At 45.2% G+C, this 21,966-nt stretch overlaps 1 protein-coding gene across 3 annotated transcripts in view; it reads right to left on the bottom strand.

Annotated features, from left to right (window-relative positions):
* Positions 1-21,966, bottom strand: part of MYO1C (myosin IC) — a 58,894-nt gene that overhangs the window by 3,146 nt on the left and 33,782 nt on the right. For all 3 annotated transcript variants that reach the window (XM_056353419.1, XM_056353429.1, XM_056353437.1), the window contains 30 exons: positions 20,830-20,985; positions 20,092-20,207; positions 16,618-16,816; positions 15,624-15,704; positions 14,699-14,878; positions 14,397-14,495; positions 14,026-14,139; positions 13,445-13,516; positions 13,037-13,156; positions 12,720-12,802; positions 11,897-12,002; positions 11,427-11,507; positions 10,940-11,031; positions 9,820-9,914; positions 9,544-9,590; positions 9,187-9,267; positions 8,902-9,007; positions 8,249-8,366; positions 7,934-8,047; positions 7,676-7,752; positions 7,438-7,506; positions 6,963-7,047; positions 6,603-6,762; positions 5,755-5,838; positions 4,027-4,120; positions 3,865-3,920; positions 3,232-3,367; positions 1,604-1,674; positions 1,073-1,170; positions 696-795 (listed from right to left, as the gene is read on the bottom strand). In XM_056353419.1, the coding sequence (XP_056209394.1) occupies positions 696-795; positions 1,073-1,170; positions 1,604-1,674; positions 3,232-3,367; positions 3,865-3,920; positions 4,027-4,120; positions 5,755-5,838; positions 6,603-6,762; positions 6,963-7,047; positions 7,438-7,506; positions 7,676-7,752; positions 7,934-8,047; positions 8,249-8,366; positions 8,902-9,007; positions 9,187-9,267; positions 9,544-9,590; positions 9,820-9,914; positions 10,940-11,031; positions 11,427-11,507; positions 11,897-12,002; positions 12,720-12,802; positions 13,037-13,156; positions 13,445-13,516; positions 14,026-14,139; positions 14,397-14,495; positions 14,699-14,878; positions 15,624-15,704; positions 16,618-16,816; positions 20,092-20,207; positions 20,830-20,985 (3,090 nt within the window). The remainder of the gene's footprint in view (positions 1-695; positions 796-1,072; positions 1,171-1,603; positions 1,675-3,231; positions 3,368-3,864; positions 3,921-4,026; positions 4,121-5,754; positions 5,839-6,602; positions 6,763-6,962; positions 7,048-7,437; positions 7,507-7,675; positions 7,753-7,933; positions 8,048-8,248; positions 8,367-8,901; positions 9,008-9,186; positions 9,268-9,543; positions 9,591-9,819; positions 9,915-10,939; positions 11,032-11,426; positions 11,508-11,896; positions 12,003-12,719; positions 12,803-13,036; positions 13,157-13,444; positions 13,517-14,025; positions 14,140-14,396; positions 14,496-14,698; positions 14,879-15,623; positions 15,705-16,617; positions 16,817-20,091; positions 20,208-20,829; positions 20,986-21,966) is intronic.

The raw sequence follows: 21,966 nt of genomic DNA, 5'->3' as shown, positions 1-21,966 counted from the left end.
AAGAAGTTACCTTGGTTTGCTGTTGGTGACAGCGAATAAAGCGGCAATGCTCCTCATTTGAGCGTTGCTTATGCAAATTTAACCCCTTCTGTGTACGGTCTATAGGCGTTCCGTAGAGCAGGGAAACGCTTCGGCAGTGCTACAGTCGTGGCTTCTGCAGGAGGGTGTTTTGGGGGAGAGCAGAGTGGAAACGCTGGCTGTTGTGAGGCTACTCAGCCTGCAGTGGGACTGGGGAGCTCGTTCTTGTAGGCCGAGTACGTTTGGGATTTATTTCTGAGTAACTTCTAATCTGACCGTGCATAAATCACTAGGCCTGACTAGCGGGAAGACTACAAACAATCTGAGAAGGGAAAAGGATTTTTTTTCGTTTCGCTTCCTGTGTTTTTAAATGTCTTTCTACAACTTGATTTGCAGCAGAGTTTAGCATTAAAGCCTGAATCTTGGGGAGGAAAACAGAAGTGATTGATAGGACAATCACTGGATGAGTTTGAGTAAGCCCGGCAGTCTCCGGGGAGCGCAGGAGGAGTGCAGTGCACAGCTCCAGCTGGGGGAAAGGCTGGCAGACCAAGGGCCGTGCGTTCAGCGAGAACGTTGCGTGGCACGTGTCCGTCTCGGCAAGGAGGGCTTCGTGCCAGCCTCTGGGTTGGAGCCCGCAGGACGCAAAGTGCCCCTTCTCCCCCCCAGCCTGTACTCACCACTGTTAGATGGCCATTCTTGGCTTTGGCTATAAGCAGTTCTGATCCCGATATAAAGTCAATGATGCCTTCTTTGCCTTGCCCGACTGTAAATTTTATGCTGTGAAGAAGAGGTAAGAACAGATTTGATGAGTGTTTGTGACTTCTCCGCTAGCTTAGTTTTACCCTTTTCCCATCTTAAGTGGCTGCTTTATATTGCTCCTGAGCTGCAATAGGTCTGCTCCTTCAAGGACACGGAGCCTCAGTTAAGGTGTATTAGGTGCGCTGATGACGTGTAGGCGTGTTTCTGTAGCCCTTTAACGCTGGAGCAGAGCTCCCTTCGGAACCAGCACAGGAGAACCAAGGCAGCTGCTGGGAGGGGCTTCGGCTTCGCTCACCTGCCCTGGTTGATGTTGATGTTGTTGACCTTGTCCGCCTGCATGGCCGTTTTCGTTAGCGTCTCGATCACGTGGTCACTTTGAAGTACAACATCTCCCTGGGAGGAAAGAGACAATGGGTTACGATCCTGGTTTTGTGGTATCGGTATACCAAAATGATTATGTTGTAATTAACGGAGGCAGAACTATCCCTGTAGGTTAGCGTGGAAAAACACGCCAGGCTCGGTGGCTATCTGTGGGGCTTCTGTTGTGGGTAACACTGCACCTAGGGCAGTTAATTTTTTTTTACAAGTAATTAGTAACAGGGGCAAGGGATGGCACCAGTCCTGTTGGTGAACGTGTCACTGGTGAACCACAGCTGTGAGCACGAGGAAAGAGAAGTGAAATGCTACTTGGAGCTGGTACGAAGTTACAGTTACATGCACGTCACCGTGTGCGCCCCTCCCCGCCCCCCAGCTGGATCTTCTGCTCTTTGTGGCTTTAGAACTTTTTCTAGAGGTGGTTGGAGAAATGACGGCAGAGTCCCGCTACCTTCTGTTTGTTATCCTCGCAGTGCACGTGCAGCACAAACAAGTTATCGCTCAGGCTGCTGACGGAGATGCCTGCAACAGAGAAGGGCCATTTGACACCCAGCACAGCACCTCTGGCGTTCTCCCATGTGGTTCAGAACCTCTCCCAGGAACGCAGCAGCTGTTGTTCCCACACTGAGACACCCAACAGCTGAGAAGCTGCACCGAAGCTCTGCGCTAACATCTTGGCAGAGAGGCTGAAGAAGCTGCAAGGTGACAGTTGGCTTAAACTGTGCTCTTTAAGATGGGAAAGAAACTTCCAGATGCACTGGTCCATCAGGAGTAGGGAGAATGCCTGGGTTTGACTCTGTGACCGTTGGTACAAGAGCTACTTTGGCCAGTTAAGGGACCTATGACTGAAACTTTTTCAGCCCCCACTGGACAGACCCTTTGTCCTGGCCCAGCAGGTGTGTGAGCGGTGCAGTTACTGGGGTGCTAAGGAGGAGAGGGACAACGGGAACAACGTGGTCACTTGTCTTTCCTCAGCCACTGCCACCGTTGGGTAAGAAAGGCCAGAGCTGCTGTAGGAACTTGGCTCCAGAAAACTGGTTTTGGTGGGAGTACCTTGTGTGCCCTGCAGGCTTGGGGCAGCCTGACCCGCTCCCCACTTGCTGGTGTTACTGGTCCTTGCGGATCCTGCCCTCAGCTGCCCTCAGGTTCTCATTATGCTGCACTGTGACTGACTCGGGCTCCGAATACAGCGTTGCCGTACAGTAAGCAGGAGGCTGAGCCTCCGCCATGAGTTGCTTATGTTTGCTAAACGGAAAAAAAAAAAAAAATCCTCTCCCTTGGGTAGGTGGGCAGGGACTAGTTAAGGAACACTGTGCTGTCTCAGGAGCGGCTGTTTCTTCATAGTTTATTTTTGGACTTTGTTTAATATCTTGGCGCACGGTACAAACTGGATGAGCTCTTTAAATTGAGCCAGCCCAGCCCTAGCGGAGATGAACGTACATCTCTGCCCTAACAGCGTCTTAGGGGAGTCACAGAACCTCAAATTAGTGTTGCCCTTGGAAACCACTTCAAATGGTGACAGTTACGAATGCAGTAGATGGTTGCATCAGGCTAATATTGAAATGACGAGCATCAAAATTAGCTGTAACGAGGAACTGTAGCTGAGCTGGGGGCTGGAACAGAGGGGTTTCAGACAAAGCCGGGTAATGACTACAATGCACCAGACGGGCTCAGCGGTTCTCTCTCAACCTCTCTCTCTTTCACCAAGTTCCCCCCCTAAAAGGATCAAGTCCTGGTCAAGTAAGTAGAGGCCTGAAAGCCATAGCAGCGTCCCAGGCAGCTGCTGCGTAATAGTGGTGCAACTCCCCTGCGGAGCTGAGATGTGCACCTGGGAGATGACTTGGGAAGGGGCTTAGGGGAGATGAATTGAGTAATTCTTGTGACATTTTATTTTAGAGTTTAATTTTAGAAAAACTCCGTTTCAAGATACTACTGACTTAAAATGCTTGTCAGGGTCCGACAATTCCATTCTTGTCCAGGACAAATTGGTTATCGTGTTATTACTTATTTTAACTGTCGCCAAGGTGACAGCTGGCCTCAGTCGCTTGAGCCAAGCCCCATTTATGGAACCGTTCCTACCTGTCAGATTGCCATAGTCGATCCGTTGTTTGATTTTGGATTCTTCAACTATGACGACTGCGTTTTGGGTGAGGAGCAGCTGCCGTGCTCTCGCTTTGTATCCTTTCCGGTCGTACTTGATCACAGGAACTGCATACTGAAATAAGTGTTAACAGTGCTAAAAATGCAACTTGTTCAATTGTCAGCTACCTTCCCTCTAGCCCAGAGAGCTTGCAGGAGGCGCTGACCAGTGCCTGGTAGACTGGGAATACAGACAGTCCCTTAGAGTCCTGTTCTTAGTTCTGCCACAGACTTCCTTGTTGACCTAGAGGAGTTTGGAACGGTAACTTAATGACTACAGCTGTCTGACTGTGGGTTTGAAAAATCCGGATTTGGTTTCAGTCTGTCAGATTTTTCCTTTCCAGCCGTGCCAGCTGCAACCCTTTCAGTTCTTAACTGACGTAGTTAAACTTGCCCAAATCTCCAAACCATATTACTGAGCCATCAGCTCTCTTTCCCATAGACTATTTTCTAAGGTGTTACAAGATTTTAATACAATGTAAAATTCTTGCTGTATTTTCTTCAGAAATCTAATCTGATACTCTGCTGAATAACTGCAGAAGCTTAACAAAAGTATTAGGACACATATCTCACCTTAATGGCTTCATTTTCTAAAGCCTGAAGGACTTTAGCATTTATCTCTTCATTGCCTATATTAAAATCAAAGAGGTGGGGGTCAGAAAGAAATTTCTAGCAAGAAAAGTAGATTGATCTCCCCCATCCTTCTTGTTGTTGAACTTTGCAACGCCTACTCACCGAGTCGAGTGTTGATGAAGAGCCTGGGAACACTCTGAGGGTAATTGTCTTTTTTACCCTTAAAAATCTCACTGGCAATTACTTTTTGTTCCAACTGCAAGGACAAAAGATGTATTCTTGCTTAGTATAAAATTCCTCCTTGATAAAGATAAATTTGTCTTAAAGAGATGTTCCCTTTTTGGTTTTTTAGCAGCATGTAGTTCTGACCTCCTGAATCATACTAGTCACAAAATCACACCAAATGTTCCATACCTCCCCGACCTTTTCAACAGCTACCCTCTCCTTAGGGGCAGGAAACTTTTCTTACTTTCTCTTTCCCTCAAAAGTACGTATTGTATTTCCTGTTTGAAGTTAGCTGGACGTGACATCTATTCTCCGGATTTTGGTAATGCTGGTGTTTAAAAAGTCTCAGAATTCTCCCACTGCAGAGTTTCTCTTAAGGAGGAAGAGGTTAAGCTAAACCTGTTCTACCCCGTATGGCTTTTTTCATGTTTCAGGTTATTTCCCCCCACCCCTGAAGCCTTTCAGCGAGTCAGCATCTTTGCTTGAAGTACTGACAGCAGAGCAGCGTCCTTAGTAGCACCACGTAACACGTTCATTACGGTGCTCTGATCTAGTCAGTACTCTCTACCTTATCCTCTGAGAAAGAGCAGTACAACTGAGTTAGCCCGGGGATTCCCTGGTGAGTTGACCGGTCACCGTAAACCTTCGGTCCCTTTCCCAGCGGCGGGACTCCAGGATCGAGGCACCCCGCACTGTGAGCATGACCCTTGCTCAGCTCCCAGCCCGAGCTCCCGGGGAGTCGGAACAAACCAGCGAACAAGGAACCAGGGCAAATGCATGTTACGGGTGCTGTTGCACGGCGTGGAGTGCCTGGGATCATTTACAGGTAAAAATGTGGGTGAAAGTTACTAGTTTTGAGTGAGCGTCCACCTCCCGCTCCGTGCTGGCTGGCATTAATCCTCTGTCCTTAATCACAGGCTCAGCCACTAACTAATCTACAGCATTTCGTTCCGTGTGCTTAATACTTTGCAGGTCTTCATAAGCGATATGATTTACTACGCAAAAAAAAAAAAAAGCTTAATGGCAACTATTACTATCATGTCCTAACAGTTACATCTAAATTGTTTAATGTATGTTTCTGATTATGTCTCTTTACTGAGCCTTTTTTTTTTTAGTAGAAACCAAATACCCTCTCCCTACCTTTCCATGACTAAGTTGAGCCAAATATTAGTATAATTTTTATTCTTTTTAGCTAGGAACAGCAACTATTAATGTATCTCCTCTGAAAAATGGCTGGGCTTGTGTCTGCTGCATTCTCACTCTCTTTCTGTGGCACAACCAGAACGACGCAGCGGCTTACGTTTCTATCTTCCATGGGAAGAATAATGGGGCCTTTTAGTATAGAAATTACACAGGGGTGTGGATATGCAGTGCTGTTTACGTAGTACATACTGAAATATGTATAAAATTGTTTTTCTTTTATGCACGTTGTAGCCTTCTAGCTTTTTGTCTCTGACCTACATCACCACCATGTTCTTGTGGGGCTTTTTAATCACCCACTGAAGAATTCAGTGATTCAAAAGTTCTTCCACTGCTGCTGCAACTCCCTCTGTAGTAGCACCCTTTTCCCTCCCCTCCCTCATTCCTTACACTAAATAATGCTGCAAACCCCCTCCTGTTCGTGGGAACCTCAGCGCAGTTTGTGACCATGGAGGTGGCTCGTACCTGCTGCTTCCACTCCGGGCTGATTCTCTTGCAGTAGGTCCAGACCATGTTCTGCATACACAGCTGGCGCAGGAGCTGGGACGCCTGAGGAAGAAATCACACAGTAAATAAAAGTAGCTCAAACTGGCTGACAAACCAATGCAAACAGCAAAGACAGGTAAGAAGCGACTGCAGAAAATGCATGGCTGAACTAAAGTACTGTTTCATTACTGAGAGTTGCTTTTAAAGTTAAACTTCCTATTCCTTATTTTCCACCTCTCCAAGAGAGTTTGCACTGCAACATTCTCCAGCTGCTTTAGAAGGGAGAATGAATACCAGGAGCACTCTGCTTGCTGCTGCCATGCCCTTTCTTGCTTCCAGCTGTACCTGCAATCCAAACACACCTGGATCTTTGGAGAATGTAACCGGCACTTTCTGCAGGATTTTGCTTTGATCAGATAAACCCCCCCACTTCTGCCATATGCAGAACAATAATGGCAATAGAGGAAGCTTAATATGTCCTTCACAGGCAACCACATTGCGCTGCAGCCAATTTAACTGGCCAGAGGGAACTTAATTTGTTTAGAGAAAAAGGGAAGAAAGTTTCAGAAATGGATGAAAAAAAAACAGGAGAAAACGGTGTTGCAACAGCACCATGCTTGCAAGAACGTTCAATGCTATAGCACTAATAACTTTGCAGATCATAATTACACCCACGTGATGATGTTTGGATTAATTCTGCTACTAGAGATGCTAACACAGCGTGGAACCTGAGCGAGAACCTGGTCCGTTCTTGCTCTGAAAGCCTTTGGTGGCCTGTGGCCTCCATCCTGCAGGCCCCTTGCCAGCCCTGGCACAGGTGTGCCTACCTCGCAGAGCGACGGAGGAGGAGTTGGCCAGGATTTGTCCAAAACATTTTTTGGTAGATTACGCTTGAGGTTCATCAGGAAGGAGAAACGGATGTAATCAAGGAAATACTCATTCTCTGGGCAGCGAGGGTGGTTCCGGTAAATAAAACCTTTAATGAATCTGAAGAAGAAGAAAATTTTATTAGAAAAGTGATCAGAACTAGTGATTGTTAGAGGTCTCTTCCAATCCAACCCTTTTCTGGGCTTTATTTAATAGCTGTAATTTATCTTAAAAAGCCCAGTGCTGAAGTGACAAGAACGTTTAATCTCATTGTTAAAAAATAAGCACCCATTTGATGACTTGGGTTATGCTTTACGCACCTTCTGATAGTCTCCACTGCCCACTTCTTCTTGGCAGCTTTTCGGCGTCCCAAAGTTCCCCGCCACCAGGACTGGATGGCTATTGCTAAAAATAATACAAAAGATTTTGCACTAGGTGAGCTCATTCGTACCTACAGCGACTCCACACAGCACTGGCACCGGCAAGTGCTCTGGAAATAAACAGCCTCCAAGGTGGCACAGGGGAAGAATATAATAATATAAATATGATACAAAGTGTAAACGTTAATAAAAAGCAGCAGCAGCTGGGGGCTGCTGGGTGAACATGATTTAAGTCTGCTCCTGCTTGGGAGTCTTGTAGAGTAAAGGGGGAAGGGCTGGGTACCACACCATCGCCTTCCCTTCCCCTTCCAGCAAGGCTCTGGCAATCTTCCTTCTTGCACATCAAACTCAAGTCACCTCTGACAACAACAGCCACTTCCATGCACGCAGCTGCCCAGCTTCCTCTCTCTCATACCTGAGTGTTTCATGTGCAGGAATTTCTTTCGACGGTAGAAACCTCTCCACGTGGCCTGCATTTTTGTTGCTGAAAGGGCAAGAAAAACAGCAGTTTGAAATTGTGACCAAGCAGATTTTGGTATAAAAAGGCTTAGTGTTTTAAAAAATCTCTCCCCAAACAAACAGGAAAAAAAAAAAAAAAAATCAGAAATCAGACAGCTAACTGCCCATGGAGTACTGCAGTGTGTGTGACTCACCCAGACTCTGCTTCCTCACTTCCAGAGCATCCTCTGTTGCAAACAAGGTCTTGGGAAAGCGGATAAAAATCTTTGTTCTAGAAATAGAAATGTAGAATTATGTTTAACATGCCAGAGAAATTTGTTTCCTGCCCTTAGCATCCCCTGTGGGATCTCTAATCTTTTCCTCACCCATTAGATAGAGAAGCCTTATTTAAAAGCAGTGGCATGGACGTCCAATGATTCATAATCTCAAATTAAGAAAAGAGCAGAACTAACCGTCCCATTTTGTATTCTTCCTGTTTGTAGCCAAGATGCTTCACCAGCACAGCCACCCCATCGTGGGGCCGCCCATCCCACGTAGGCCATGTTTCTGGACAAAGTGATTTGTATCTGAAAATTGACAGCAGAAGAAAGCATAGGGAGAGAAGCACCATCCATACAGGGTGATGGGAAGGGAGAGAGGCCATGCTTCTCGCTCAGGCAAGAAAATAAAGTCTTCCAGGTGTCAGGGCTGTCACTTGGCTGTTCAGAACAGCTCAACAGCTGTGAGATAGGGAGCAGCAGGGAGAGAGAAGCCCAAGGTAATCCTACCTTTGCAGGAAAACTTCATATTTTCTTCGATATGCAAAGCCAGCTCTGCGCACTCTGAGGTTCTCCATCAATCCCAGGTATTTCACTTGATGTCGGATTAGAACTTCATCGAACCGATCTTGAGAGAGCATGAAAATAGAGAAACATAATCAACGTATAGCTGTCCCTTCATCTGGAGTAGGGGAACGTTCCATTCTTGGTTGTGTCTTACACAATTATCTTTAACCTCTAACCTCTCCTTGCGGTGCAAGTCCCACAAAACTTTGTCTCCTGTCGTCCCATGTCCCCCCGCTCCCCCCCCCCCCCCTTTTAATATACATTTATATTTATTTCCAAAACAAAGTTCTCCTTTAGGATGTTCTATGCATACAGGAGGAAGAAATGAGGGAGAATAAAGGTCATTAAGATAAAGTTATGTAGGGTAGTAATTCTTCACTTTAAACATGACCCTGCTCCACCCAAGACCAGTGCTCCCATTTTGATTCCTGGCTGCTGGTACTGCCACCCCCTCCCTACAAGCAGCTCTGACACAGACCCAACATGAAAAAATCTTGCAGGGCTTCCTCATTTGAGCTCCTTTCTGTGCCTCATGACTGGCAGAGAGGCCTATATAGAGCTGTCATAGGAAAAAGGAAGAGTCACCAGGGTCATACCAGCCTGTTTAGCATCGTTAGGTTTAATGCAGCGAATGTAGGATGGTTCTTTGGACATCAGGATTTCCATGAGTTTGGAGAGGCTGTTTTTAAACTGAGTTGCTGCCTAGGAGAAAAGAAAGAAAACTATGTAAAAAGCAATGACTTACAGCTAGTACTTGTGGCTGCAGAGCAAACCTCAGCCTCCCGGCTTTAAATGTAAGAGGTTTGCACTCAGATTACCCTGTTAGACAGGACATGTCTTTTTAAAAGAGGGAATAGCCACATTTCAGCTCATGTTCTTACCGTTTCAGGTCTCTTTTTGTCTGTCAGCTCTGTCCTGTCAAAACACTGATTTATGATGGGATTCTCAGAGTTGCACATGGTCTGCAGAGAGAGACGTTTTCAGAGATAAAGTACAGAGTAGCCTTCAGAGAACTATCAAAGAAACATGGGACAAAACTGTTTGCATTTTTTGTTTCGGTTTGCTTTTTAGTAATAAAATGAACTTTGGGCACCTCAGTTTGTCTTTTCATAGTGCAGCCCTACGGCCACACAGTTTCCAAGCGGAGTCTAGAAGAATCTTTCCCCTTAGGTGCCCCTCATGTTAAACCAAACTCCTCATTCTGCTGAGTATTGGAAATGTCCTCTATCCACACTCACCTCCTTCAAGTTCCGAAAGAGAAGGTCATTGTTTTTATCTAGAAAACCTAGAAGAAGAAAAAGAAACCACTCAGGCTGCCACTGCTGTTCCACAGGAACTGCACAACAAGGCAGAAATTTGAGATGGGAAATTAATCTGGTTAATCAAGTGAGGTGTGGATATATTCCATGCCCAGATTTTTCTTTACTGTATGGTGAAACTGGTTTAATTGAAAGGGCAGAGTACGGGAGGAGGAGAAAAGAGTGAGAGAGAGCAGAGATGATGCACACACTTACCTGCAACGCTGTAGGTGACCTCTCCAGCATAGTGCAAAAGCCGAAACTCCTCCCGCCCTAGTGACTTGCGAGTCTTTTGGTCAGCAAGTTTGTGCCTGGTAAGAAAGCAAAGAAGCTTCATGGGAAACACGTCTGTTTCACTGGGGGGATCCACTTCAAAAAGCACAACGGCATTTGATCCCAGAGTGGGACTATGTGAACAGAGAATGGGGAGGGAATACATCCGACTTGCTGATTTTCAAGACCAGAAGTAAATAGGAGAGCTCTCAACCAGCAAATCATAACAATGTCATAAAATGTATTCATCTTCATTTCAAATGGGAAAACTTTCAGCTTCCCGGCGAGGTTGCGGGGTGGTTCTGCGTACACATGAAATTATAGAGTAGAGGCAGCAGGCTGGCATACACATGAGGTGCTGTACAGATCCTCATCTGAGCACAAGCAGAACATTCAGTAAGAATAAAAAGACACGTGGAGCTCTGAAACTGAAGTAAACAATCCGAAAGGTGAAATGTGGAATTGACACCGACTGAACTGGCATGGTGGCCATGTGGATAGGCTGCTAAAGTCAGAGGAGGACACCGATATCCTTGGGGAAGCAAATAGGTGAGTTAGTGCAATATAAACCTCTCCATTTCAAAAGCACTAACACTGCTTGAATCATTGTAATGCATATACACCTCTGAATGCTGGTTTTACCAGTAAAATTCTGCTCCATGTTCGTTATTCCTAGACCTGACTTGAGTTTTCAGTGCTGGGGAACGATCTGGCCTAATACTCCAAACCAGAGAGTCTGTCACACCTGAAGTATTGGGCCAGATCTTGGAAGAGGCAAGAAGCTGCAAGCCTGCAAATTCCTTGGACATAGCAGCAGTAGGATGCCAGGAAGAGCTCGGTGAAGAGGCAAGTCAGTAACAAGAGTTTTGTTGCTCCGGTTGTATCTAATTAATCTCTTTGCAAAAGAAAAACCAATCTTCTTATGTGGGACCCAGGATACCTTGGACACTACTGTTACACAGACCATGAGTTCTCATGTCACCTGGGGGTAATTCCAGCTCTGGGCTCTACCCCACACTTGGATCCTACCAGTATAACTGCTCTCAGCCTTGGGAGCACTCACGTGAGAAAATGAGGGTGGTTCTTCACAGTTTCCTCAAGTTTCTCCAAGAACGTTGTATCTGTGGCATCCCCAGGTCTCAGACATTCTTCATCCTACAAACACACACACTGTGGTATTGATTTCCTTAGGTGCTTGCCAGCGCGCCGGCCAGCTCCAACTCTGTCTGCCTGAAATGCTGCCCCACTCTGACCCTTTGGCCTTCGACAGGTAGGCCAGCTCCTTCTTCAACAAATGAAGAACTGTTGAGCTGGAAAGGAAAACATTTTCCTCCTTCCAGACTGCCTGGATTGGGAGCATCTTTCCCCGAGAGCAAACAGTGGTGATACAGTACGACTTCTAATGGTGTCACTGTTCAGTGTATCACTGCTCTTCCCGCCTGCTCAAACACCCCTTAACGTAAGCTTAAACATTTTTTTTATATGTTCTTCCCCTAGCTTTCCCCTACGCTGCCCCAAATTTTTCATTTAAAAAGGTATTGTCAACTCACCAAAATAGAAATGATGCCTTTGAATTTCTCTTCCACCAAATCACAAATTATTTTGTTATTGAAATACTGAACTGGTTCCCACTACAAAGACAAGAAATCACACTTGGGTGAAACCAATTCAAGACTGGAAAAACACATGAAAATTTCAGAACATTTCAGACAGCACCACACTTGAATAATCTTTCTGTCAAATTTGAAACAAAGCTTTTTCACTCATCAAACTTTTTTTCCTAATGTGCCTTTTAAAAAGCATTTTTTTGTTGTTTTTATCAGAGTAAAAGATTAAAATGGCATTACTCACTTCTAGCTATATCACACAGAGTTACCAAAGTGTTTCAAAAAGAAAGGAAAAAGGGAAGTACTTTAATTCATTTACTTTGGAGGCCATTATTAGCAGCCTCTTTTCTAATCTCTCCTCTGGCTGCAGGAGGTGCTACAAAGGAAAGAGTAGAAAAGATATTGGCTCTTACCGCTATGCCTTCTGACTCGTATTCCTCTTGTTCCGACTTTAATGTGAGCTCTATGAAGAGCTGCTGCAATTTTTCATTACAATAATTAATACAAAATTGCTCAAAGCTGCAAACAAAAATCAGAAGAATAATCACTAACACTGTACCACAGTAAAAGAAGCTATCATCAGTGGGCAGCAGCATGAGTATAGCTCTGTGTAAATCAAGAGAAATAGAAGAGATTTTGTGAAACATTTATTTACTGACTGTTTAAATTTAGTAAGTTAATTATTTAGAGAATACCATTAAAGAATTCCAGAAGGATGGGGGAAAAAGGACATGAAGGATGGAACACACACAGAGGAACACAAAAAATTCTAAGAAGTGGCAAATGATACTGCACATTTGAGTCTCAGTTCACTGCTGTCTGCCAGAGCGCGGTTCCAGGCTCTGCCATAGTCCCATATGCTCTTTTCTAGCTGCGTTTCCCTGTTCACACCACCATGGAAGGATGCCACAACAGCCAGCACTGTGCCGGAGAGCTGGGCAAAGGCAGAGCTGAAGGTATCCATGAACATGCCCCAAAAATGCAACGGTCTCTTTAAAATACCAGGAACACTGACAGCTGGAAATGCTAAGTATTAGCTGGATGCTCCAAGCATTAAAAGCCCCGTGATTATCAGTTATTCAACTGATTTCCTGAAGTTTAAATGTCATCTCTTTCTCTCTTGACTAAGAGAACCAGAGATGGAATGGTGTCTTATTTCACAACAGAGAAAATGCTATAATGAGTGAAGTCACGCAGAGTTTACTCAAAACTCAAGACACATTGATTGAAACAAACCTGTTGTGCTGGAAAACCTCAAATCCATAGATATCGAGCAATCCTAAAACCGTTGTACTTCTCCAGCCTGGAAACTCTCCTTCCTGCAATAGGGAAAAAAAAATATAATGTTGGTATGTGCTCACAGCTATGATCCATCACTGGATTATACCCATTTAGTTACAGCATGTACTCCTTACCCTCTTCTTAATGGGAAACGAATTCAATTAGAAATCACCGTACAGCACACAACTTACCATTTCTCTGCTTCACAGCTAAAAGACTTCAAATTTCCTTTCACGCTTGGTTGGATATTGACAAGCAGAAGGTTCATTTACCTTGTAAGCAAGAGACTTGTTAACCTTGTTCACCAGCCAGGAGAAAGTGCGTCCGTATATTGCCTTAGCAAGCGCATCCCTTGCGTAGGCCGCCTGCTCCAGGTTCAGAGGGCTGATGAGCTGCATGCAGAAGGAGAAAAGAAGCCATTCAGCAGCCACTCCACCAAGTGATTAACTTTCCCTAGCTCACTGTTAATAAGCAGCCACTCAGTGGCACCCCGTCTGGGCTCAGCTCGCACCACTTTCCCAGCCCTGCAGGCTGCAAATCAGCATTAGGCTGTGGGGGTCCTGCACCAACAGCTTCCTCTGACAAGTGAGAAGTATTTAGTTCTGGTAAGAGAGCCGATGGCGTGTCGTTAGCTTGATTTAATTCCACATACCTCCCAGATCCCCAGTTCATGTTCTTACCTCTTCCCCCTTTGCTATGATCTTCTTGTGGATCAATGCATCTCGAAGAACAGAGCCTTCGACTGCTAGAAGCTGCAAAGCAGTAGAATATTAGATTAATTTATGAAGCAGTAGGTTCGATTTATTACTAATGCTTCCTAAAAATCACAGTCCAGTGAAACAACCCTTCATTTCCCCATTCCCACTGCAAGACTTTTGCAGCATCTGTCCTTGCCTTTCCTGCTGCACACCACCTCCTTTCTGGCATGGATATGGCCTTGCTTGTTCTGGCACAAAGAACTGACTAAGCAAAGCCACAAGTGTGATTCTTTCTTTAAAACTCATATCTGGAATAGGTCTATTCCTATCCCACTGCCTGCAGGCGAAAACCCCAAGTCAGTGGTGGAGCAAGTGGTAAATACAGGAGTTGTCAATTAAAGGGGTTTGATGTTAATATTTGCATTTTATTTAGGTCAAATAAAATTAAATGTATGAGAACTCCTAAATCATATTCTAAAATTATACGACGGTATCAAGTTCAAAATAAGGAATCCCCTACAATTCATCTCTCCTGTAATGTCTCTCTAACCGGTGATACTCACCCTAGCCAGATATTTAATCTGATTCTCTGTAGTGACCTGAGCATTTCCTTGCTCATCAGCAGCAAACTGCACATTCCCCAGATGCAGAACACTAGCCACAATGCTCAGCAAATCCTAGGATGGAAGCAAGAGTCACAAATCAGGATGATGAAACGAATGCACAGTTAGAAGAGGCAGCAAGATTTTGGTGTTAATTAACATCTTAGAGAACATTTTGTTGTTGTTGTTGGGGGGGGGGGGGGGGGCTCAGGATTTTTGCAGAGAACACATTCACTCTGAACGCTGCTTTTGGTCCAAAATAACATTAATGGAAGCAGAAAAATTCCTGAGGAGTAGGAAAATCAGCTGTGCTGTTAATAAACACATCGCACCTCCACCTCGTTGTCATTGAAGCTTATAATGGACAGGGCTCTTCGCACAATCTTCCAATCATTTTTGTCATTTATGGAACTGACCCTTGCGCAGTGACCCTACAAAGACACAGTTTGATATAAGTAAGTAAATAATTGTCAAATATCTATTACTCATGCTCAGTGCACTTCTGCATGTGTTTTTTATTGTAAGCAGTCATCTCAGCGTTATTTTTGAAGTGAGGGAAAGAAACTACAAAAGTCAACCAATCTATTGGTCCTATAATATAACAATATTCTAAGAGTTACTAGTTAACGCACACCTTTACTAAATAGTGATACTGTTGGGGGCTCTTCTCAAGGCCCAGCCTTCGCAGCAAGTCCTCTTCCCCTCCTTCTAGCAGCTGGTAGAAAATGTGGAAGTTCCTCTCTCCATGATTCTGGTGTACAACTCGGGATTTCTCCAGGAGGTAGTTCAAGATATGGCCCCCGACAGGAGCCCCCTAAATCAAACCAGATACAATGAAATAGTTCATCAACACAGAAAATATTTCTGCTTCTTGGTGGCCTATTCAAAGACAAACAGGATACAACATGATAGCCTACAAAAGACAGAAAATTATCTGCCATTTTGTATCACAATCTCTGTTTGAGCTAAAACATAGTGGCAATTGGAGTTTCGAAGCACATGCAAAAGGAGCTGTCAAGTGACAGTAAGATACCATTATACAGATCATGGCTGCAGCACGTACTGAATAGGATCCTGATGTGTGTAAAATTCCTCCTAGGAAGGCATCCAAAACAAAGGAAAAGCAACACAACACTGAGCGTGGAGGGATTACAGACTGAGACGTTTGAATGACTGCAGTACGCCAAGCTACTCAGTTCTTGCACTATGTTCATCTTCAGAGCGTGGGGCAGTTTGGATCAGAATTGAAACAAACACTGTGCAAAGTTACACAGGACAGATACTATCTTCAGATCACAGCTGATTTATGTGGATTTAGTTTGGGAGTATCTGTTTGCATCCCCTAGAAATAGGATTTAATCTAGCTGTCTCCTTGTACAGAGAAATGAGGGAAGAAAAAAGAGAATGTACTATAAAATCCACCGGAACTAAACTTTGTTGCCACAGACTCTGTTTACAACAATGTCAGGAGAATGCAAAACAATTGCTCGATGCACACATCAGTACAAGAAAGCACAGGCAACAGAGGCCTGCTATGACTGGGACCAGTTTCAAGTTACCCTGTAATCAAACTGCACATCCATGTATTTCCCAAATCGGCTGGAGTTGTCATTACGAAGGGTTTTTGCATTTCCAAAGGCCTGAAACGGAAACGAACAGAGAGAAAGAAATATCAAATAAGATTATTTATAAACATTTTGGTGAAGCTGCCAGTTGTTCATTTACAGCCAGCAAAGCCTAGGTTTTTGCTTTTTGCAAAGGAAACGGATCGCTACCCAAATTCTAACGCTGATCTTTCTACCCTGCGTGAGCACTGCAGATGGAGCACGCCTCTGAAAACATTTCCACCCCCCCCAGCAAGCTTATTTTAATGCCAGTTCACTGCTGACAACGTATGTCACGTCTGCCAGTCTTTTCAAAGCTTACTCTTTCATCACAGCTATTTGCTTACAGTCACCTGCTGCTCTGCTCACAGCGGGCGCCATCCTAACAGGTCTTGGCCTGCCAGGCTTTCCCCTCTCGCGGGGAGCACACCTCTCCTGGGCACGCAGCGTTTTTGGAGTCCAGAGCAGAAATATCGCAGGGAACCGCAAAGACAGCTCAGGGCTGGACACTAGAGGACACCACAGCACTAGAGAAGGCACCCAACAAATGCATTTATCAGAGGGCAACGCTGCCCACGGTGGATGCGCCCACTTCTGGCTTTGCAAACTTAACGCAGCGCACCAGAACTCTTCCCACGCCAAACGCGTGCTTCCCGCTGCAGCCCGGCCACGCCAGAATTGCTGCTGGTGGACTGGAAAGGGCCCCGTGAGTTCAGCAGCAGGGGGCCGTTTCTTTGGCTTGGAAGCAGCCTGGGATTCCCCTGCGTGCAGCGCAATCCATCAGCCCACGTGTGGTGAACCAGTGTTCCCAGGACACGCTATCCGCCCTGCACAGACAGCTCAGGCGTGCCCAGCGGGGCCTGGCGGCCCCCGCCCTCTCAGGTGGAAAAAGCGAGCGCTGCCGGTATGACTCAACGTCAAGTTTCCGTGCTGCGGGCTCTAGAGTTACCTCCAGGACGGGATTGGATTGTAACAGGCGGTCCTTCACGGTTTCGACCTGCTGACTAGCTGGGCAGGTCACGGCGTAGTACTGCAGGATCTTCTTGGTAGCCTCCGTTTTGCCAGCCCCGCTCTCCCCAGAGATCAGAATACACTGATCCTTCCTCTCCGTGCGCAGGGAGCGATACGAATTGTCTGCAATCGCGTAGCTAAGGGACAACCATAACCAGGCATTAGTTTGTTTCCACAAGTGAAGGGCAGAGTCCTCAGCTAAGACTATCCCACTGTGTGACCTCCCAGCAGGGACAGCTCAAGAAGAGGTATGTGTCCATGGGCTGAGCAAGAGCGTATTGCTTCTGCACGCCGGCAACACAAGAGATTGCTGACATCTCTATACACATCTTAACCACTGAGCCAAGTTTCTGCAGGGTAATAACACAAATCTCTTAAATGCCTTTAAAAACCCCCTCTGACGAGAAGATCTTCTGTAGAAGACTAAATAGTGCAGATAAGCTTTTCTAAATATACATGATCTCTTGACATCGGTCCCACAGGACAACAAAGCTTTACGTTCAGGAAACATCTTGTTTTCCATCGATCTTTATTCTAGCTTGTCTTTTAAGTGATGACACACTCAGAAGGTCACAACTGCACTTTGCTATCTGGGTGGCTCCTATAATATGGCTCCAGAATAGCCCAACCTCTCACAGCTTCTCTTGGATGGTAGGAAGAACTGGATAAGCCAACACAACCTAAAAAGCATCCTGCAGGGTATGTAAGCGACTGACCACCTTAGGCCAAACACTACCAGAACCCCAGACGGTTCCTCCTGCCTGCATACAGCCGGGGTTTGTTGCTGCTGGGCCTGGAACCCTGTTTCTTCCCTTGCTGCTTTTTCTTTCTCTTCAATTTTCCTCCCCACCACAGACCAGGCAGGATGCTACACGAAGGATCACATGCACTTTTACAACACCAGAGAGCAGGAGGATGAGCCTGACTACGGTGGCAACCGCTTACAGAGGGAGAGGAAAAGGACCGGGTAGGTGCAGTGGAAGAGGCAAGAGAGGAGCGTTAGCCCTACACAACGCACTCATGTAAGACAACCTCCATAACAATATTTTCAGCTGTCTTACATGTGGTGATCAAGCAGATACCCTGTCTTTATACATTTGACAACCTTTTAGTAGCTTTGCTTTTTTTTCCCCTCCCTTTTTTTTTTAAAAAAAAAAAACACTCTCATGCTGTGAAATTAATTAGAAATAAGCACACCAAATTACCAGCCATGGCTTTCTCAAGTCTATTAATACTTGGTGCTAAGGCAACACCGATGAGCTACCTAGCAACACAACTGCACACTTACCCCACTACATTCATCAAGTCCTTCTCTTCCCATCCAAATTCTGTCTCTGGCGTATTTTGAAAACAGTTGAATAAATGCAAATTTAATTTCAACGTTAAGAACTGCCTCTAGACAGCGTGCCTTTATTGGGTGATTTTATAGTACTGCAAGTTCAAGCAGAAAGCTAGCAGTCGTGCATACCACGTACAGAATCACTTTACTTAAAAGATGTTTATGGTCCCAATTGTAGTCGCCATCTCTGAACCCCCTGGCAGGCTATAAATAGGACAGGATGTGACAGATCACTCTGGGAAGTATACTCATTTCAAGCCCATAGGGATAACTCTTCTCCTTTGAACGTGACGCACTTCCCAGAGAACCCAGTGCCCAGGCCTAGCCCGAAACTATTTTGACACTGGAATAGCAATCTTGAAGTGTTTTGGCTTTCTAGAATCAGTTTAGAATAAGAGAAAGAAGAAGAAAAAGACACCTGAAACTGTAAAAGGAGAAGCACCGAGTACCACACTACACCTCAGAATATTTTTAAATGCATAATCAAATAACATTATGTAAATAATCAAATAACGTGGTGGTTTTTAACAGAATGATAAAAACAGTTAACAAAAAATACTGTTTTCCTAGCTGGAGCGGCAGTGGTATTCAGTACCGCAGTTCTCAAGGGTTTACTTATGAGCTGCACATTTCACAATTTCTTACAGGACTAGTTAAGACACGAAAAGAGAACAACAGCCTCAGAAACAACCAGCTACTTTGTGATTTAAGTCACTTTGTGTAGCACACGCGGGAATTAGAGCATAACTGCTTAGTGTTTCATGTTATATGCGAGCACTGCCATCACGCTCAGCCCTCGCCCTACTGCGCACAAATGAAAAGGTAGCCACAGTCCCAGGGGTTTTCCAGAGAGTCACAAAATTCTCATCTGAGGACACAGAAACCCTGAGGAATGCCCTGATGGCAGGCAAACGGGGCGGCATGCCGGCCGGGTCCCTGCCTGGGAGGCAGGAGTGACAGTAACCCCCTGCTCGCTCCGGCCACTGCCCTGCGGGGGCAGATCTCTCAGCGGGGGCACCTGGACACAGACCCATCGAGAGCAAGGGGAGAACTTAGCAGGTGTAAATGTAGGTTTCTACAGGTTTAATCATCCCCCACATAGGTCTATGCAGAAAGCCCCAAACACTATAAAAATCATGTTTTTATCGTAACAAATAGAACTTCGAGTGTTCAGACTTTCCCCAAGTAATGGTGTTTCTCTCCCTCTCTGTGCTTGCAGTGCATTCTGTTTTGCTTACTCTCCTGGGCTATGTGCCAATAATAAGAAACAATCCAAATAGCTCAAAAATAATATCATTTACTCTTCCAAGACCTCTTTAAAAAAAAAAAAAAAGAAAAAAAACCCCACCATCAAAAAACCTCCAAGAGGTGCTCAGAATTTGGCCCTTGGTCCTGTAAGAAAACATTCTGGAGCCAAATGTCCTCAGCTCTCAGTCATCTTTCTCTTTCAGTCTGACAAAAAAATTCAAATGCTTTCAAAAATAACTTTAAACCTCAAACTTTTTTTTTTTTTTTAAATGGGAAATTGGGAATGCTCACCAGGCCAGACCATGTAAATAAATACATTCCTTCTTCCAACAGGCTGACGGTATCTTAGCAACAAGGGAAATACCAGATAAATATTGGTCAGGCAGTAACAGCAGAGGTAGGAAAGAAACCACCACACATATAGACACACTCTTTCCCCTAGTTTGCCCTATGCTGAATGAGCGATGCAGCAGCAGAGGAAAACTCACAGCCCGGACACGCAGACCCCAAGTAACCCTGGAACAATGAACTCCTGTCCTGCCAGGGCTGGGTAAGCAGCTCTGTTCCTCCAGCCAGGAAGGAACCAACTCCCTTTCCAAATACTGCTCTTGCAAAGGCAACTCATCCTCTTTGGAGAGAGGAACAGGAATAGAAAGAGCCGTACACCACACCCTCCGAAGGATCCTTTCTATCCCTATGACTATTAGGGTTGCATCTGGGACAAGGAAGAGTCCCATTTGCTTGTTTTCACATGTCATTACTGCACACGCCTGCGTGGGAACGGGGAACGGCACAAACTGCACTGTTTACCCACAGGCCACTCACAGGTGAGGAGAAACTTCATAGAAGCTGACACCACGGTATCGCTCCATGTTCTGTTTACTGTAGATTTCCAGTTCCTTGTATGGATTAACAGACACCAGAACGGAGCCAATGTATGTCTGAAAAAGAAAACACGAAGCAGAGAGGTTACAGAAGGTCTGGCAGCAGATTCTCTGAGAGCCCAGACTGCTCTGAAGACTGTATGTGATGTTGTTGACAAGGGCCGCCTGCCCCACTGTACTGGGGATGCTGCTGAGGGCTTCCAAAGAGGCCAAGGGTGCTGAAGAAGTGACCTCTTAGCACAGCAAGAAATGACATTGTGGGTGTCACGCGAGACATGTTATCCTTGCTGGATAAACAGCACCTGCCAACGGTTTTAGTGCTTGTAACAGGCAAGAATACTGGATTATTTCTGATACACCATTCAGGATCAAGTTCAAGCCTGGGATTGCCCACCACAGAGTGAATTCATGAAATAGAAGAATGTGGTGTGAGGTGGATTTTTCCATGCTGGCAAGATCTGTAAATGCCAGCAGACCTCCACTGGAGCATTGCAGTGAGTCCCTACGCCCGTTATCAGGACAGAATTTCAGACTAGTTCTGACACAAGCAACCACGGCCTATTGAAGTTGACACCACCGTCTCCAAATCCAAAAGCAAAGCTATGGCACGTCTTCTGCTGCAAACACCCAAATTCCCGTCAGGAATGAACACTTCAGCGTCTGCCACTCTGCTACTCACATAGATTAGGTTCTCCTTGAAGCGCTTACGCAGATTTTCAATGAAGGCTGCTTCGCTGGTGAAGTTCTCAAGCAGGACGAAATCCTGCACCCCGACACGGTCGCGGGCTGTCAGAGCGCTCTCCATGGTCAGCCGAATGCCGTTAGTCCCCGCTCCCTGCAACCAGAAGCAGAGGAAGGTTGGGATATCTGTGGTTTTTCTATGCAGCTCACCGAGTCCACAAGAACCATTAACCACAATTACCCACGGACAACCTACAAACAGGAGAGGATGTTAGAATAACCCCGCTACTACTGTTGAAAACGCTAGTCAGTGCATACTAACACTTCATCAACTGGTTTATACTAATTGCTTCGGCGGAAGACAAGCCAGCATTAGGGAAAAGCTATTGCTAAATTTCCAATGACTTTAAATCAAGCAAGCAAGCAAGCATTTCATAAGGAGAATAAAACTTGGCTTTCCTTTCCCAGACATCCTTTAGCAGGAGTGAGACTGAAATGTGCGCTCTCTACTTTTCTCTCTCACTTCGTAATGGGAAGTTGTTTCGAGGTAAGGAATCTTTTATGACTGATGATGAGTCATCTCTTGAGCAAACAGCTTTACATCGCTGACCAATTTAAAAGCTTTAGCAAGATACCCAATAGGAAAATTCTGAGAAAATTCAGAGAAATGGACATTTCTGCATCCCATGCCACTGAATTTAGACCATGACACCAACATTTATCTCGTGCATCAGACAATTTCTATTCCATGACCCTCTTTTAAAGGCTTCATTTTCTAAGTGATGTGGTTCAGACACAACCGTCTCTGGAAAACAACAGGTCTGCTGACTTCTTGCTTCACTCGGCCTCACGTACTAAAACAGGGTGAGGAAATGTGCACCAAGTGACTCAGTCGCTACTTGCAGAGAAGATTTCTACACAATGGAGAGACGATATACAAGGCATAGAAGACGGGAGACAGTACAGAAATCAGAGATGGGAGATATAACATATTAAACCATTTGCCTCACATCTGCCTGCATTTCCTTATCATATTCTTAAATCCTTCTTAATTTGGCAAACTCCTCACAGCAAGCATACTTCTAAATCATTTCCCTAAAGCACTAATGCATTTCAGAGAACCTGTTGTTACATT

Source organism: Falco biarmicus, chromosome 1 (genome assembly GCF_023638135.1).
Source record: "Falco biarmicus isolate bFalBia1 chromosome 1, bFalBia1.pri, whole genome shotgun sequence".
NCBI lineage: Eukaryota > Metazoa > Chordata > Aves > Falconiformes > Falconidae > Falco > Falco biarmicus.
Note: the sequence above shows the minus strand (reverse complement) of the source record. Positions and strands in the feature narration are given on the sequence as shown.